The sequence below is a fragment of the Hylobates moloch genome, unplaced genomic scaffold (assembly GCF_009828535.3).
Source record: "Hylobates moloch isolate HMO894 unplaced genomic scaffold, HMol_V3 SCAFFOLD_3, whole genome shotgun sequence".
Classification (NCBI taxonomy): Eukaryota; Metazoa; Chordata; class Mammalia; order Primates; family Hylobatidae; genus Hylobates; species Hylobates moloch.
In genome coordinates this window covers 131,760,378-131,774,982 of record NW_026652278.1, presented here as the reverse complement: position 1 = coordinate 131,774,982, position 14,605 = coordinate 131,760,378, and the positions used below count along the sequence as shown (strand labels likewise).

At 33.5% G+C, this 14,605-nt stretch overlaps 1 protein-coding gene across 2 annotated transcripts in view; it reads left to right on the top strand.

The window, feature by feature from the left end:
- CLGN (calmegin) overlaps positions 1 to 13,491 on the top strand; it is a 32,377-nt gene extending 18,886 nt beyond the window's left edge. For both annotated transcript variants that reach the window (XM_032147564.2, XM_058436770.1), the window contains 10 exons: positions 273 to 354; positions 1,788 to 1,980; positions 3,295 to 3,484; positions 6,038 to 6,151; positions 6,274 to 6,424; positions 8,203 to 8,418; positions 9,544 to 9,669; positions 9,881 to 10,040; positions 11,522 to 11,622; positions 12,944 to 13,491. In XM_032147564.2, the coding sequence (XP_032003455.1) occupies positions 273 to 354; positions 1,788 to 1,980; positions 3,295 to 3,484; positions 6,038 to 6,151; positions 6,274 to 6,424; positions 8,203 to 8,418; positions 9,544 to 9,669; positions 9,881 to 10,040; positions 11,522 to 11,622; positions 12,944 to 13,024 (1,414 nt within the window). In that variant the 3' untranslated portion in view covers positions 13,025 to 13,491. The remainder of the gene's footprint in view (positions 1 to 272; positions 355 to 1,787; positions 1,981 to 3,294; positions 3,485 to 6,037; positions 6,152 to 6,273; positions 6,425 to 8,202; positions 8,419 to 9,543; positions 9,670 to 9,880; positions 10,041 to 11,521; positions 11,623 to 12,943) is intronic.
- The last annotated feature ends 1,114 nt before the right edge of the window (positions 13,492 to 14,605 follow it).

The following is a 14,605-nucleotide window of genomic DNA, read 5'->3' as shown; positions in this document are numbered from 1 at the left end:
TTTGATGGAAAAAAATTTAAACAAATTGATTGGTTCGTCTGCAGTTGATTGTAATCATTCTATTTTTAATATTTTGATGATGTATCTTGTATTAGAGTAGTAGAAAAGCATTTCTGCTTATTTCCTATAGGTTGTAGACATGCTTTATATGAGCTTTCTGATAATGTAAAAAAATTTATACTTACACGAATTGAGAATAATAACATTAGATTTTAAAGAGCAATTAGTAATTTTTATTTATCAGTAGTACGGTTCTTTTTCCCTTTATTCAGATATGAAGTAAATTTTCAAGATGGTATTGATTGTGGAGGTGCATACATTAAACTCCTAGCAGACACTGATGATTTGATTCTGGTATGATATTTTAATATTTAAGAAAACTTTATTAAAGTTAATAAGTATTTTTAAGGAACAATTGATAAAACTGAAAATTTTATCTTCAACTGAAATTGAAAAGAATTGTAGATATCTTTTTTCAACGTGAATTTTTATACAGCTCTTACAATTTGCCTTCAAGTTTTATATAAAGCGGTGTTACTTTAAGGCATCAATTTTATAATCTTTAACAACATGAAAAAGTTTACCATGTCTGTAGGACAAAAACTACATGGTACTTATAAGTTCTTTTGAAATATAGCTTAGAGTTATTTTCTTTACAGAATAAGATTTTAAGTTTGTTTAGAGAAGTATAACAAAGCGAAGCAGTGAAACAAAATGGCCAAAGAACCAAATTAAAAGGGGTTAGCAACTCACAGAAAGTAACTAATTTTAAAAACTTTTCATGATGAAGTAGCTTTATACTTCTAAGAGGTTGTATTAGGACCATTGGAAGGTTGGGGATATTTCTTATAGCCTTCTCCTGTAAAAGATTATTTCAGACTTTCTGCATGTAACAGAAATATGACACATGAGACATCAGAGGTATATTTTTCAGAACACATGGCTGTACATAAGCTATGAAATGTGGATGGAAGACTTTTTCACGTACTACTCATTATTATTAGGATCAAGTGAAGGAGAGGCCATTGTAGTATATGTTGAAGCTCTTGTTTTAGATGAACACTTGAAGGTAGGATGACAAAAAAATCTAATGCCAAGTATTTCTATAAGCACTTTATCTGATTAATTCATTTAATCCTTAAAGAACTCTTATAAGGTAGGTACTGTTATCATCTCCATACTTCAGAGGTGATGAAATGGAGGTGCAGAGAGCATTAAAAAATTTGACTCAGGGTGACATACAGCTAGTTTAAGAGGCAGTGGTAGGATTTGAACCCCAGTATCTGACTCCATACCTCATGCTGTTAACCACTATGCCATGCCAAATAAAGAGAAATGCATGTCCTCGTGTCTGTTTTTATGTCTGAATGAATCTCTCTTCATCTTGTGCTCAGAGGGTCATTTTCTGGTATCTTCCTAAATAATAGTAATGGGTAATCATTTTAGTCTTAAGGCCATAAATATGCTTTCCTCTAATGCCTAATTCTCTCAATAAAATATTAGTAATATAGATTTACATAGAGAATTAAAGCATATTATGATGTTGCTAGAGTATTTTCAGCTTCTGTCCTACATCTTCAGGAAGTAGTGTATACTTAAGAAAATCTATATTGAAGTAAAATTTGTCATTTTTCCATGTCCTTTATTTTCACTTGTATTAAATAGCTAGCTCTTGGTGAATTACCATTTAATATATTTTTATAAACTCTACCCATTGGATAAAATACAGAAATTCATGAAATACTCTGTGATTCTGGATTAATGTCAACACTCCTCTCTCTTTGAAGGAAAACTTTTATGATAAAACATCCTATATCATTATGTTTGGACCAGATAAATGTGGAGAAGATTATAAACTTCATTTTATCTTCAGACATAAACATCCCAAAACTGGAGTTTTCGAAGAGAAACATGCCAAACCTCCAGATGTAGACCTTAAAAAGTTCTTTACAGACAGGAAGACTCATCTTTATACCCTTGGTATACCCTTTTAATTCATTCATGTATTCAAAAATATTTGCTGACTATTGATATATTCATGGCAAGTGCTTTACAAGAAAACAAACATACACCCCATCCTGAAGGCGCTTATCTTTTTCGAAAATAGGACAGATATAATGACAGCACAGGTAGAAAATAAAGTGCCATGTAAGAAAGAGAGACGAGGCACGGCTAAGAGTTCACAAGCAATATTACTTCCAGCTTAGAAACTTGGAACAAAACTAGGAAAGATTATATTTGAACTCATCTTGAAGTACAGATAGAATGTGGAAGACAATAGGGTGAAAGGACATTTTAGACGTTGTGACAGTGGTGCTGTAAGAACAGAAAACTAGAAAATAAAAAGGAAGAGGCCAGAACAGAAAACTAGAAAATAAAAAGGAATAGGCCTTTAATGCCAGACTAAAAATTTAGATTTTATTCTGTAGCGAGTTGTGATTATTGGTATGTCCTACCTTGCGTTGGTTGTGGCATGTTTCGAAAGGAAAACCATTGAGCAGCCATATATTAATATACTTAAGTAAATAGGAATTTGTATAGATACGGGGGTGAGGGACATTATAAGGAGTTGTTTCTCCCATTCTCAAGTATAATGGCTGTAGAGCTCTGGTCAGCCCACTATCAAAATCAGAGCATATTGGAACCTAATAGGACATTTTGAAATGGCCCTATCGGCTTCCTTTCTCATGTCTCAACTCCACCCAAGATTAAAGTATTTCAATCTTTTTCCCCAAATGCTGCAGTTGTAGAAACATTCATTTTGTCTGCTAGGGCAATGCCCGTTTCATCTTCAATATCAGATGTGATAGAATAAACATCTTTATGAAATAATTGAAAAATAAAACTAGGCATTTTGGGAAACACCAAGTAAACTGTAGAAATAATGAGAAAATATTACTAGAACAGAATAAATTAATTTTTTGTGTTGTACTTACAGCACTTTAAGATTGTATCAAAAAAATTAAATGCTGATAAAGATTAGCTTGTATTTTGTAACTATAAAAGAGTGAAGCTGACTTGTTCTGAGCCCCAAAACAGAGCTATTTGGTATTATTTTTTATTTGAGAAGTAATGGAGCATTTTATTATAAAAAATGGAGTTTAAAACAAAATTTTATCTTTAGGAAATATATCTAGTGATTTAGTGTATTGGTTCAATACATTGGTTATTCCTCTATTTCTGGTTGGGAAAAAAGTTTTACCCATGGAGTTAAGGGTAGTTACATTATTTAGAAGATTATCTTTAAAGTGTCTATCAAAATGATAACTATAATATATTTAAATTGGTCCTTAGTGATGAAACCAGATGACACATTTGAGGTGTTAGTTGATCAAACAGTTGTAAACAAAGGAAGCCTCCTAGAGGATGTGGTTCCTCCTATCAACCCTCCCAAAGAAATTGAAGATCCCAATGATAAAAAACCTGAGGAATGGGATGAAAGAGCAAAAATTCCTGATCCTTCTGCCATCAAACCAGAAGACTGGTAAGCAAATAATTCGGTAGCAAAGCATTGTTTGGCATAACTAGGTAATGAAACAACATATAAGCGAAGTTTACAACCAATGAAGCTGTTTTTTTAAACATCAGAACTACTTATTTTTAGTATTTTGGGTGAGATATTTTCTAAAATAGATTTTACACTTTCCTCCCTGTTAATTTTTTTATTTCTATTGATAATTATGTTGCATTTTTCAATATATGTTTATTTTTTATGTTTTCAATGCTGTGGATAAAAAATTTCACAAATCCAAAATACCAGTGCTTTAATTTTCATTCCTAGTTTGATCTTTATTGTATGTGGGTGAGAGGCCAAGGTGGGCAGATCACCTGAGGTCAGGAGTTCGAAACCAGCTTGGCCAACATGGCCAAACCCCATCTCTACTAAAAACACAAAAATTAGCTGGACATGGTGGCGGATACCTGTAATCCCAGCTACTCGGGAGGCTGAGGCAGGAGAATTGCTTGAACCCAGGAGGCAGAGGCTGCAGTGAGCCAAGGTCATGCCACTGCACTCCAGACTGGTGACAGAGCGAGACTCTGTCTCAAAAAAAAAAAAAAAAAGAGTATGTTTGCCCTTAAATGAGAGAAACCACATATAACCACTTCATTCTGATTATTGAAATGTGTTAGAATTTGTTTTACAAAGTACTAAAAGAAACGCTCCATTAAATTTTAACTTTTGGTTACTCTGAGCACTCAGAAACTCAAGATGACATTGGTATCAGGCAAGCACACATCTGTACATTTGTAGAGTTGATTATTTCTGTTTATTTTGTAACTCATTTGGAAAATCATGAAGTGGCCTCTTGTTTAAAATTTCTATCTTTCTGTAATGATGAAAATTATATTAGTAGTTCAGTACTTTATATACTTTAGAATTTACTAAGTGTTTTTGTTTTTGTTTTTGTTTGAGACGGAGTCTCGCTCTGTCACCCAGGCTGGAGTGCAGTGGCGCGATCTCAATTCACTGCAGCCTCCGCCTCCTGGGTTCAAGCGATTCTCCTGCCTTAGCCTCTTGAGTAGCTGGGATTACAGGCGTGCGTCACCACGCCCGGCTAATTTTTGTATTTTTAGTAGAGATGGGGTTTCACCATGTTGGTCAGGCTGGTCTCGAACTCCCGATCTCATGATCTGCCCACCTCAGCCTCCCAAAGTGCTGGGACTACAGGCGTGAGCCACCATGCCAGCCTAAGTGTTCTTTTTAAAATAAGAATACTAGAATTAAATAAGGAGAGTTTTAAAAATTATACTGGAATAGGGAAGAACTTTCCAAATATGGCATAAAATCCAAGAATCCTTTAAAAATAAGTTCAACTACATGAAAATAAATGATATGTATATTGCAAAAAAAAAAAAAAACCCTCCCTAAACTATTTCAAAAAACACGCAAGAACCAGGAAAAATTATTTTCAATCACATAGCTAATGGAGAGCTAATTTCTTAATATAAAGGTAATGATCTAAGAAAAAATAGTTTTTGTATATCACTTATGCTACTAAATGTACATTCAAAGTTCAGTGAGATACCATTTTTCACCTACCACATGGGCAAAAATCAAAAAGTTTGGTAACACTCTTCGCAAGGACAGGAGAAAATAGGTACTTTTGCATGCTGCTGGTAGAACCGGAAATGGAGTGTAACCATTATAGAGAGTAATTTGGACGCTACTACCAAAATTTAAAATGTCCATACTCTTAACAATTATATTTTCACAGATGAGAAATGGCATATATTCTAGGACATTCACTATAGCGTTGTTTGTATTAATAATAGTAAAATTTTGGAAACACTAAATGTCCTCCAAGAGGAGATAAGCTAAATAAATTATGGTATATCCTCAAGTAGAAAACTATGCAACTGCTAAGAATGAAGCCATATATATATATATGCTCCAGCCGGGCATGGTAGCTCGTGCCTGTAATCCCAGCATTCAGCACTTTGGGAGGCTGAGGTGGGTGGATCACCTGACATCAGGAGTTCAAGACCAACCTGGCCAACATGGTGAAACCCCATCTCTACTAAAAATACAAAAACTTAGCCAGGCGTGGTGGCAGCTGCCTGTAATCCCAGCTACTCTGGAGGCTGAGGCAGGAGAATTGCTTGCACCCGGAAGGCAGAGGTTGCAGTGAGCCGAGGTCGCACTATTGCACTCCAGAGCAAGACCATCTCAAGAAAAAAATAATAATAATGGAGCTCCTAGAACAGTCTTGACACATAGTAAGCATGCAATATATATTTGTTGATGAATGACTGAGTTTTTAAGTAACAAAAGCAAGGTCTAATACATTATGTATAGAATGCCATCATTTGTATTAAAAAAAGAATGTATACGTGTGTGCATGTATGCACAGAGCACAACAGGGAATATGTACTAAAAATTGGCAAGTTAGCAGAAGATTTAGGTGGGTGGTAGATGGGGACAAATAACAGGCACAAACAAAAGGGAGGGAAATAATTTTATGGTATCTTCTGAGTGTTGTAATATGCATTTTTAAACTTTTTGAATAATTAGTAATATAAAATGTTGTATTTACAGGGATGAAAGTGAACCTGCCCAAATAGAAGATTCAAGTGTTGTTAAACCTGCTGGCTGGCTTGATGATGAACCGAAATTTATCCCTGATCCTAATGCTGAAAAACCTGATGACTGGTAAGCACTCTTCATCTTCAGATGTCGATTTCAAATGTTTCTTACATGCATTTTTGTTACTAGTTTATATGACTGATCTGTGACTTGAGGTTACTATATTTGCTTTGTTTTAATATCCTAAGGAATGAAGACATGGAAGGAGAATGGGAGGCACCTCAGATTCTTAATCCAGCATGTCAGATTGGGTGTGGTGAGTGGAAACCTCCCATGATAGATAACCCAAAATACAAAGGAGTATGGAGACCTCCTCTGGTAGATAATCCTAACTACCAGGTAACAACTGCTTGTTCCAATTATTTAGTGAAGTTAAAAATGTTGTGATCTTTTCTGTTTAAATATCTAATTACCTATGTTAACTTTTGGAAGTTCCATTTTTAATTTTAAGATGTCAAAGAAAATAGACCCCAACTAATTTATATTTTAAAAGTAGAGCATCAATTATTTAATTTTCTGGGGAAATAAATCACTTCATACTATATTCTTCCCTAATTATCAGTTGATGCTCACTTTGAAATAAAGTTCTATTTTAGAAGTAAATATAAGAAGTGAATTTTGATCAAATAGACTCACATTGTACATTTTAGTAATTAATGCCTGTGCTTAATTAATGTACTTATTATTTAGTATTATTAAAATTCTGATTTTTGGCCGGGCACGGTGGCTCACGCCTGTAATCCCAGCACTTTGGGAGCCTGAGGTGGGCGGATCACGAGGTCAGGAGATGGAGACCACCCTGGCCAACATAGTGAAACCCTGTCTCCACTAAAAATACAAAAAATTAGCCAGACATGGTGGCGCGTGCCTGTAGTCCCAGCTACTCAGGAGGCTGAGGCAGGGGAATCTCCTGGACCCTGGAGGTGGAGATTGCAGTGAGCTGAGATCACACCACTGCACTCCAGCCTGGCAAGAGCAAGACTCAAAAAACAAACAAACAAACAAACAAAAAAACACCTGGCGCGATCTTGGCTCACTGCAGCCTCTGCCTCCTGGGCTCAGGCGATTCTCCTGCTTCACCCTCCTAAGTAGCTGGGATTACAGGCACACCCCAGCACGCCCGGCTAATTTTTGTATTTTTAGTGGAGACGGGGTTTCACATGTTGGCCAGGCTGGTCTGGAACTCCTGACCTCATGATCTGCCCACCTCGGCCTCCCAAAGTGCTCGGGTTACAGAAGTAAGCCACCAAGCCCAGCCCTGATTTTTTTCTGATATCAATCGACATCTTTTGAGTGTATCTAGCTTTTTATATTAAAAGTTTCTGTGGTATTCCCTTAACCTTCTAGTTTTATCTTTGTAATTATTTATGGATACGTTCTAACATTATATATATGCAGTTTCATATTCTAATTACTCACTGTAGTTTTTATTAAAAGCATTTAACACAAAATGTTTCTTTCGGTAAATTTTTTTGTTTAATGTCTGTCTCTTTTATTCGACTTTAAACTCCATAATACAGGAACGATGTATGTCTCCATCATCTGGCATAGTGCCTGGCCCAGAATACATATATGCGATGGTGGAGTGAGTCAGTGAACAATGATATTGTTGAATGTATTTGATTTAATTGACAGTTTAATCATTTGAGATCTAATGGAAGTTTTATGTTGAGTAGTTGTGCTGAGATTCAACCATACCTGATTAATGATATCTGTCATGGGTACATGTTAGATGGAGCAACTCCATTTTTGCTATACAATGATCTTTCTGATTTGGACAACTTGAATAACATTTTGCAATGAATAAATGTACTAAATCTAAAAATTTGTCCAAAGTAGACAAATTGTGAAATTTATTCACGTTTCTGTTTATATTGGATTTTCCCTTTTCCTTGTTTTGCAGAATTTAAAGTTAGTATCACTCATAGGGAACATTGTGTACACAGGATAAAGAAACAAGATTTTATATCCAGTATATTACTAATGAATTAATATCAGTTAAAATTCTCTTTTTTCCAGTTAGGATTGCAAATTTCATTCAACAGCAGCCACTTATTAAGCAGCATTTATAACGAAGTTATTTTATTTGAAAATGTCTTCAATTACTTTTCTTCCAGGGAATCTGGAGTCCTCGAAAAATTCCTAATCCAGATTATTTTGAAGATGATCATCCATTTCTTCTGACTTCTTTCAGTGCTCTTGGTTTAGAGCTTTGGTCTATGACCTCTGATATCTACTTTGATAATTTTATTATCTGTTCAGAAAAGGAAGTAGCAGATCACTGGGCTGCAGATGGTTGGAGATGGAAAATAATGATAGCAAATGCTAATGAGGTATGGTGTTGACCAATAGCAGTAGTGATATAACTATGAATAATAATAATAAGATTTGGTCTTGGTTGTAGGTTATTCAAATGGCTCTTTTAAATGCAAATAAATGTGCAGTAATTACTAAATGCCAAGGAAATGTGTTTGAATAAGTTTATGTAGACAGAATATTTTGCTTTTTATGTTACTTCATTATGAGCTATATATGCATATGTAAGTCCTGATTTTATTCATTAAATTATAATATCACTAATGGGATTTAATGCTTATTTACTGTTCGTAGAAGAAGACTACTTAATATCTTTGTCATCTTGCCAGTTCAAGGCCTAAGTGATAATGATAATCTAAATATTACTGTTTATTTATTTTAACTATTTTTTACTTAGAGGAATGTACAAAGAATTCATATTTTAACATTATTAAATTCTATTCCAGTTTTTTCCCGAAACCTTAACACTGTTTAGAAAAGGTTGGGCTAAATATTTCAACACAATGCATCTTAGAAAATGTATCATTAAATTCGGTTGCTATAAAGAAAAATTCTTACCTTACATTTGGTTACTTGGGTCACTAGCGAAAAATCATCAAAAGGGTAGGTAAAGAGGGATTCTTGTTTTGAACCTCTTGTAACTACAACATTTGATTTTTTAAATTTTATTTTAATAAGAGAAATAATATCCTTACTGAGGGTCTTGTGTGTGAAATGTGTTTATATAAAAAGGAAAACAATTCTGAGGTATGATTTTTAATAAGTTCTTTAAAAGTACAGAATGAATGATCAGAATACAGAATGAATGATCACTTCAAATAAACCAGGTAATACATCCATAAAAGGTAATTCTATTCTGAAATTTACCAAAAAGGGAAATTACCATTTTTCTTGCCAGTATGTTAGAAGTTTCCACTTTTGTCATAACATACCTTCTGCTGTCAAGTCTCACTCAGTGATGCATGCTAATAATTAAATTAGACTTTACAAAGTATAAGGTGGGAAAATGAAACTTCTTTTACTTACAAGTTCATCACTCCTTAATGTAAAATGCCTGAGTAAATAAGTTTTTTTGTATCTTGTGTTACCCAGTAAAGGTTTGTAAAATCCTAATTGCATTTTTATGCTTATCTCATCTATAGCCTGGTGTATTAAAACAGTTAATGGCAGCTGCTGAAGGGCATCCATGGCTTTGGTTGATTTATCTTGTGACAGCAGGAGTGCCAATAGCATTAATTACTTCATTTTGTTGGCCAAGAAAAGTAAAGGTAAAGAAAATGGATTTCCGTCAACTTTTCTCCCCTAAATTTCTTATTGTTTAGGAGTTCTATAAATTAACCAAGTGATTCTTAAAAGTAACAAACTAAATGTCTCATAAGTTTTACTGATAGTTCATTATGTATGTTATCAATTATTGCAAAAAAACTTTCAAAATAGCACTCTGCCTTTAGTAAAAATAACTTATGTTAACTACTACAGAAAAAATATAAAGATACAGTGTATAAAAAAACCGACATATGTATACCACAAACAAAAGGAGTACTAGAGCAAGAAGGAAAGGAAGAGAAAGCAGCCCTGGAAAAATCAATAGACCTGGAAGAGGAAAAAAAGCAAAATGATGGTGAAATGCTTGAAAAAGGTAAGACAATGAGAGTGATTTATAATGGAGACTCTGGGTAAAACTCATAAAACAGTATAATGCCTTAAAATAACTAGGTGTTACATTTGTTTATTATCAAGTTTATACATCTGAATCTCCCAAGAATATGTGACTGTGGCAAGAAGGAGTAATAGTCCTCTGAGCAGCCACCCTGTTTATAGTTTTTGTATTCTAGGAAGAAGGAGATTTAAATAGTGTTCAGTTGCTGGAGAGCCTAGCAGTTATGAATCCCTAGGCCATTGCTTTTTGCAAGAGTGTTTCTTGGCTCTGGGAGTGTAGAAGATGAGATGGAGGGTGATAGAGGGTATATATCATGGCCTCTGTAAAAAAGGAATACATATAAAACAGGTGATTGCAGCAACAAAATTAACACCAAGTCTTCCAACGGCTATTGTTAATCAGATGCTTATCATATAGAAGAAATAATTAATTTTCTGAAAGGATTGCTGAACCTATATCCCCTTCCCACCCTATATTAAACTCTTGAAGATGTTAGAACTGAAGTCACCCTTTGGTGGCTCTCCACTGAGACCTCCTTACATGAGGTAGAAATAAAATTACTGATTTGCCTAGTGTCCTAAGCCAAATGTCTTGAAGCACAATGTTTAACTCACTTGATGAAACAGTTGACTTAAAAACACATGTGTGTCTATTTTTAAGAGAGTATATATATATATACATACACACATATACATGCACATGTACATGTGTGTATTAGGATAGGTATCTAAAACGACAAATACTTCAGGCTGTAAGTTTTCAGCCTTATTTTTGTAACTTCTTAGTGCTTAGTATATTGATGTCTGGATCAACCTTATTAAGAGGGCATTCAAGTATCAGAAGGGTCTGTTTGTATAAAGATACTTTCACCACTTTCACCTATACATGTAATACCACATTGGAACTACATGGAAGAAGTAGAGTTGATTTTTCAGCTTCCGTTTCCCCAAAGCCCATTCTTGGTGGGGTAGGAGTTTTTACTTTATATAGCTCCTAGGACGCACTTAATATCTTTTGGTTAATAGTGATGACAAAAATTGGAGGTTCTGCTAAACGGAATCCTAAGGAGGGTCAATAACTGAAAAAATGCATGATAATGTCCACAGAGAACAAACATAAGTAAATAACGTATTGAAGATTAAAAGATCACCAAAAATTAAAGGAAGTATTTTCCAAGACAGGAACACAGGAAAGATGATTATTTTTTGGTTTTCATATTACATACAGACTGAATGCTTAAGAATTTTTTTAAACTTGTCCCCCAACTCAAATAGGATTCATTTATAAAATATGATAATATGAGTATTTATAATTTTTAAAATTTTGAATGGAAGAAGTTGCTTCTAAATCTTGGAATAAATCTTGGAATTTAAATAAATCCCCTTTATTGTATTTAATACTTTTCAGTAGCAAAATTCTAATTTATTGAGTCTTTGCTTTTAATAAAATCTGTATTCTAGAAGAGGAAAGTGAACCTGAGGAAAAGAGTGAAGAAGAAATCGAAATCATAGAAGGGCAAGAAGAACGTAATAAATCAAATAAGTCTGGGTCAGAGGATGAGGTAACAGAAAATTAAACTGGTTTCTATGTATAGTTGTTATCCATAAAAAGTTATTTCAATAAAAGCACCAATCTGGTTTATGAAAGAATTTTTGCCATATTTCTCTCAGCTTTTATAAGAGCCTCTATATTGTTTTTAAAACATATCCATAAGGAAGGAAAGAAAAATACTATAATTTATATTGTCTCAATGCCTAGTAAAACAGTATAGAGCAAGCCTGTGACTTACAAAATATAAAGATAGAATACATGTATCCAAAATTATGACTTTCTCATTGGAATTCTATTGAAAAGCATAATAAACACATTGTTTGAATATTTAAAAGATAACTATCATTATTATAATTTTTATAGCTGTTATAAAACATCCTTATTGTCTCAACATTTTACTCTCATGTTTTGAAATATTTTATTCATTGGGTAGTTGAGTACTATCTGCCTGATAGGGTATTTTTCTCAAATCTTTAATGAACTTTTCCCCCCTTATTAGTCTACCTCTTTTTGTGTCCTTAAATAAAATGGAACTTTGCACAATGCTTTTTTTTGTAAGTTATTATGGAATGAGAAATCCAGAGTATAATTAGAGCCAGAGCTTTCTTTTTTCCTTTTCTTTTTTTTTAACCCAGCATAAACCAAAAACCAGTTTTCTCTGGCCCTTAAAGAGATGCATAGCCTTACCCCACAGAGTCACCATCCTAACGTATTACATTCCAACTATGTAGGTAGGATAAAAGTACAGTTCTACCTGCTCTTGCATATGATGAAGTAAATTTTGTATTTTATCTATTTTAAGAAATTCTCCAAATAAATTTGCAATTATTGTTCAGTCTTTCCTCATGTTTAATCAGTACACATACTGGTTGCTGGTCTTCCTGCCCTCTGAGTTTTTATAGGGACTTTGGAGACCATTATTTAGTATGAATATCCATATTTAGGGAGAGCTAGGTGAAGAGAATTTCTTCCAGAGCCAAGTTTTAAATAATCATTGTTTCTGCTGTGACTTTCTTAAAATAATACCTGCAGTCATTTACTTGAATATGTATTCTATTTACATTTACTTTATAAAACACTTTGTGTACCTTCAAAACTATCTTAATTCCATCTGTCAGTCTTTCTGTCTTCTTATGTGTATGTGTCAGTGAGGTAGAATACGTCGATTTTTGTATAGCCTTGAGAAATAATTATAACTTTATTTCATATAATACCTTCATAATAGCACTTGATAGCACATATATTTTAGAGAATAATAAATATACTGTTTACTACTATCTACTAGTTATGTGTTATACTAAAAGAAACCTTTTCATAATTATTTTTTCTAGATGAAAGAAGCAGATGAGAGCACAGGATCTGGAGATGGGCCCATAAAGTCAGTACGCAAAAGAAGAGTACGAAAGGACTAAACTAGATTGAAATATTTTTAATTCTTGAGAGGGATGTTTGGCATTGTAAAAATCAGCATGCCAGACCTGAACTTTAATCAGTCTGCACATCCTGTTTCTATATCTAGCAATATTATATTCTTTCAGACATTTATTTTAGTCCTTCATTTCAGAGGGAAAAAAAAGCAACTTTGAAGTTACCTTGTCTTTGAATTTAGAATAAAAGTGGCACATTACATATCGGATCTAAGAGATTAATATCATTAGAGTTACACAGTTTTAGTTGTTTGGAGATAGTTTTGGTTTGTACAGAACAAAATAATATGTAGCAGCTTCATTGCTATTGGAAAAATCAGTTATTGGAATTTCCACTTAAATGGCTATACAACAATATAACTGGTAGTTCTATAATAAAAATGAGCATGTGTTGTGTTGTACAGAGCTAAATGCAATAAAGTTTCTGTATGGTTGTTTGATTCCATCAACAATTGAAAGTGTTGTATATGACCCACATTTACCTAGTTTGTGTCAAATTATAGTTACAGTGAGTTGTTCGCTTAAATTATAGATTCCTTTAAAGACGTGCTTTGTTCATTGCTGGATTCTATTGCAGCATATTTTACATTTGAATACAAAGATAATGGGTTTTATCAAAACAAAATGATGTACAGATTTTTTTTCAAGTTTTTGTAGTTGCTTTATGCCAGAGTGGTTTACCCCATTCACAAAATTTCTTATGCATACATTGCTATTGAAAATAAAATTTAAATATCTTTTCATCCTGAATACCCTATTTAACAGGTTATTATTGGGGAAGCTTTATATTATTTTCCTTATTACTAAGAGATTCTAATGGCTGATTTCAATTCATCATGCTTTTATATGTATATATTTTTTTCTTGTTTCCAGTGGGGTTGGAATGCTTTTGTATTTGTATCTTTTTTTTTTTTCCTGACAAGTTTCAATCTATTTTAAGTCTGTCATCTCATCTATGAATAGCTTCAAAGCTGCCACTGAGATGAATAGGAGCAACTATTATTATTGCTCTTCTTTTTAAAGCAGTTACCATGTCACTAGACTACATTAAATTGGAACTGTGTTGTTCCATTTAAAATATTTTATTTATGAAATTCTTATGTCTGGGAAACAGGTTTAGACTCTTTGGAAGAGGATCTAAATCTTTGAGACCACAGAACTACTTGAATACTAACTACCTAGAGAACTTTCTGCATGTTAGGTAAGATTTTGGATTCCTTCATAGATGTACACATACCCCATCTTTGGGCAAGCCCTAAACTATTACAGGTTCCCATACAACTCCTTCCCCAGTAGGTAAATTTAGAACTTATGAATAAGGAAAATAAGTCTCTAGCTTCTGCTTTTACTGAAGGAAGTCAAACACAGCCACTAATACTATTCACTCCTTATTTCAAAGGGTGAATTGAAAAAGAAAGTAAGTTATTTACTCCATTGCTGTACTCTGAACTTCTATAAATTGGTGGTAGAAAATCTTAATACATAGTATTTAGCCGTACTTTGTATTTATTTAATATGAACTGAACACATCTTGCAAGCATTCTCTCTCTCTAGCTCACTTTGCAT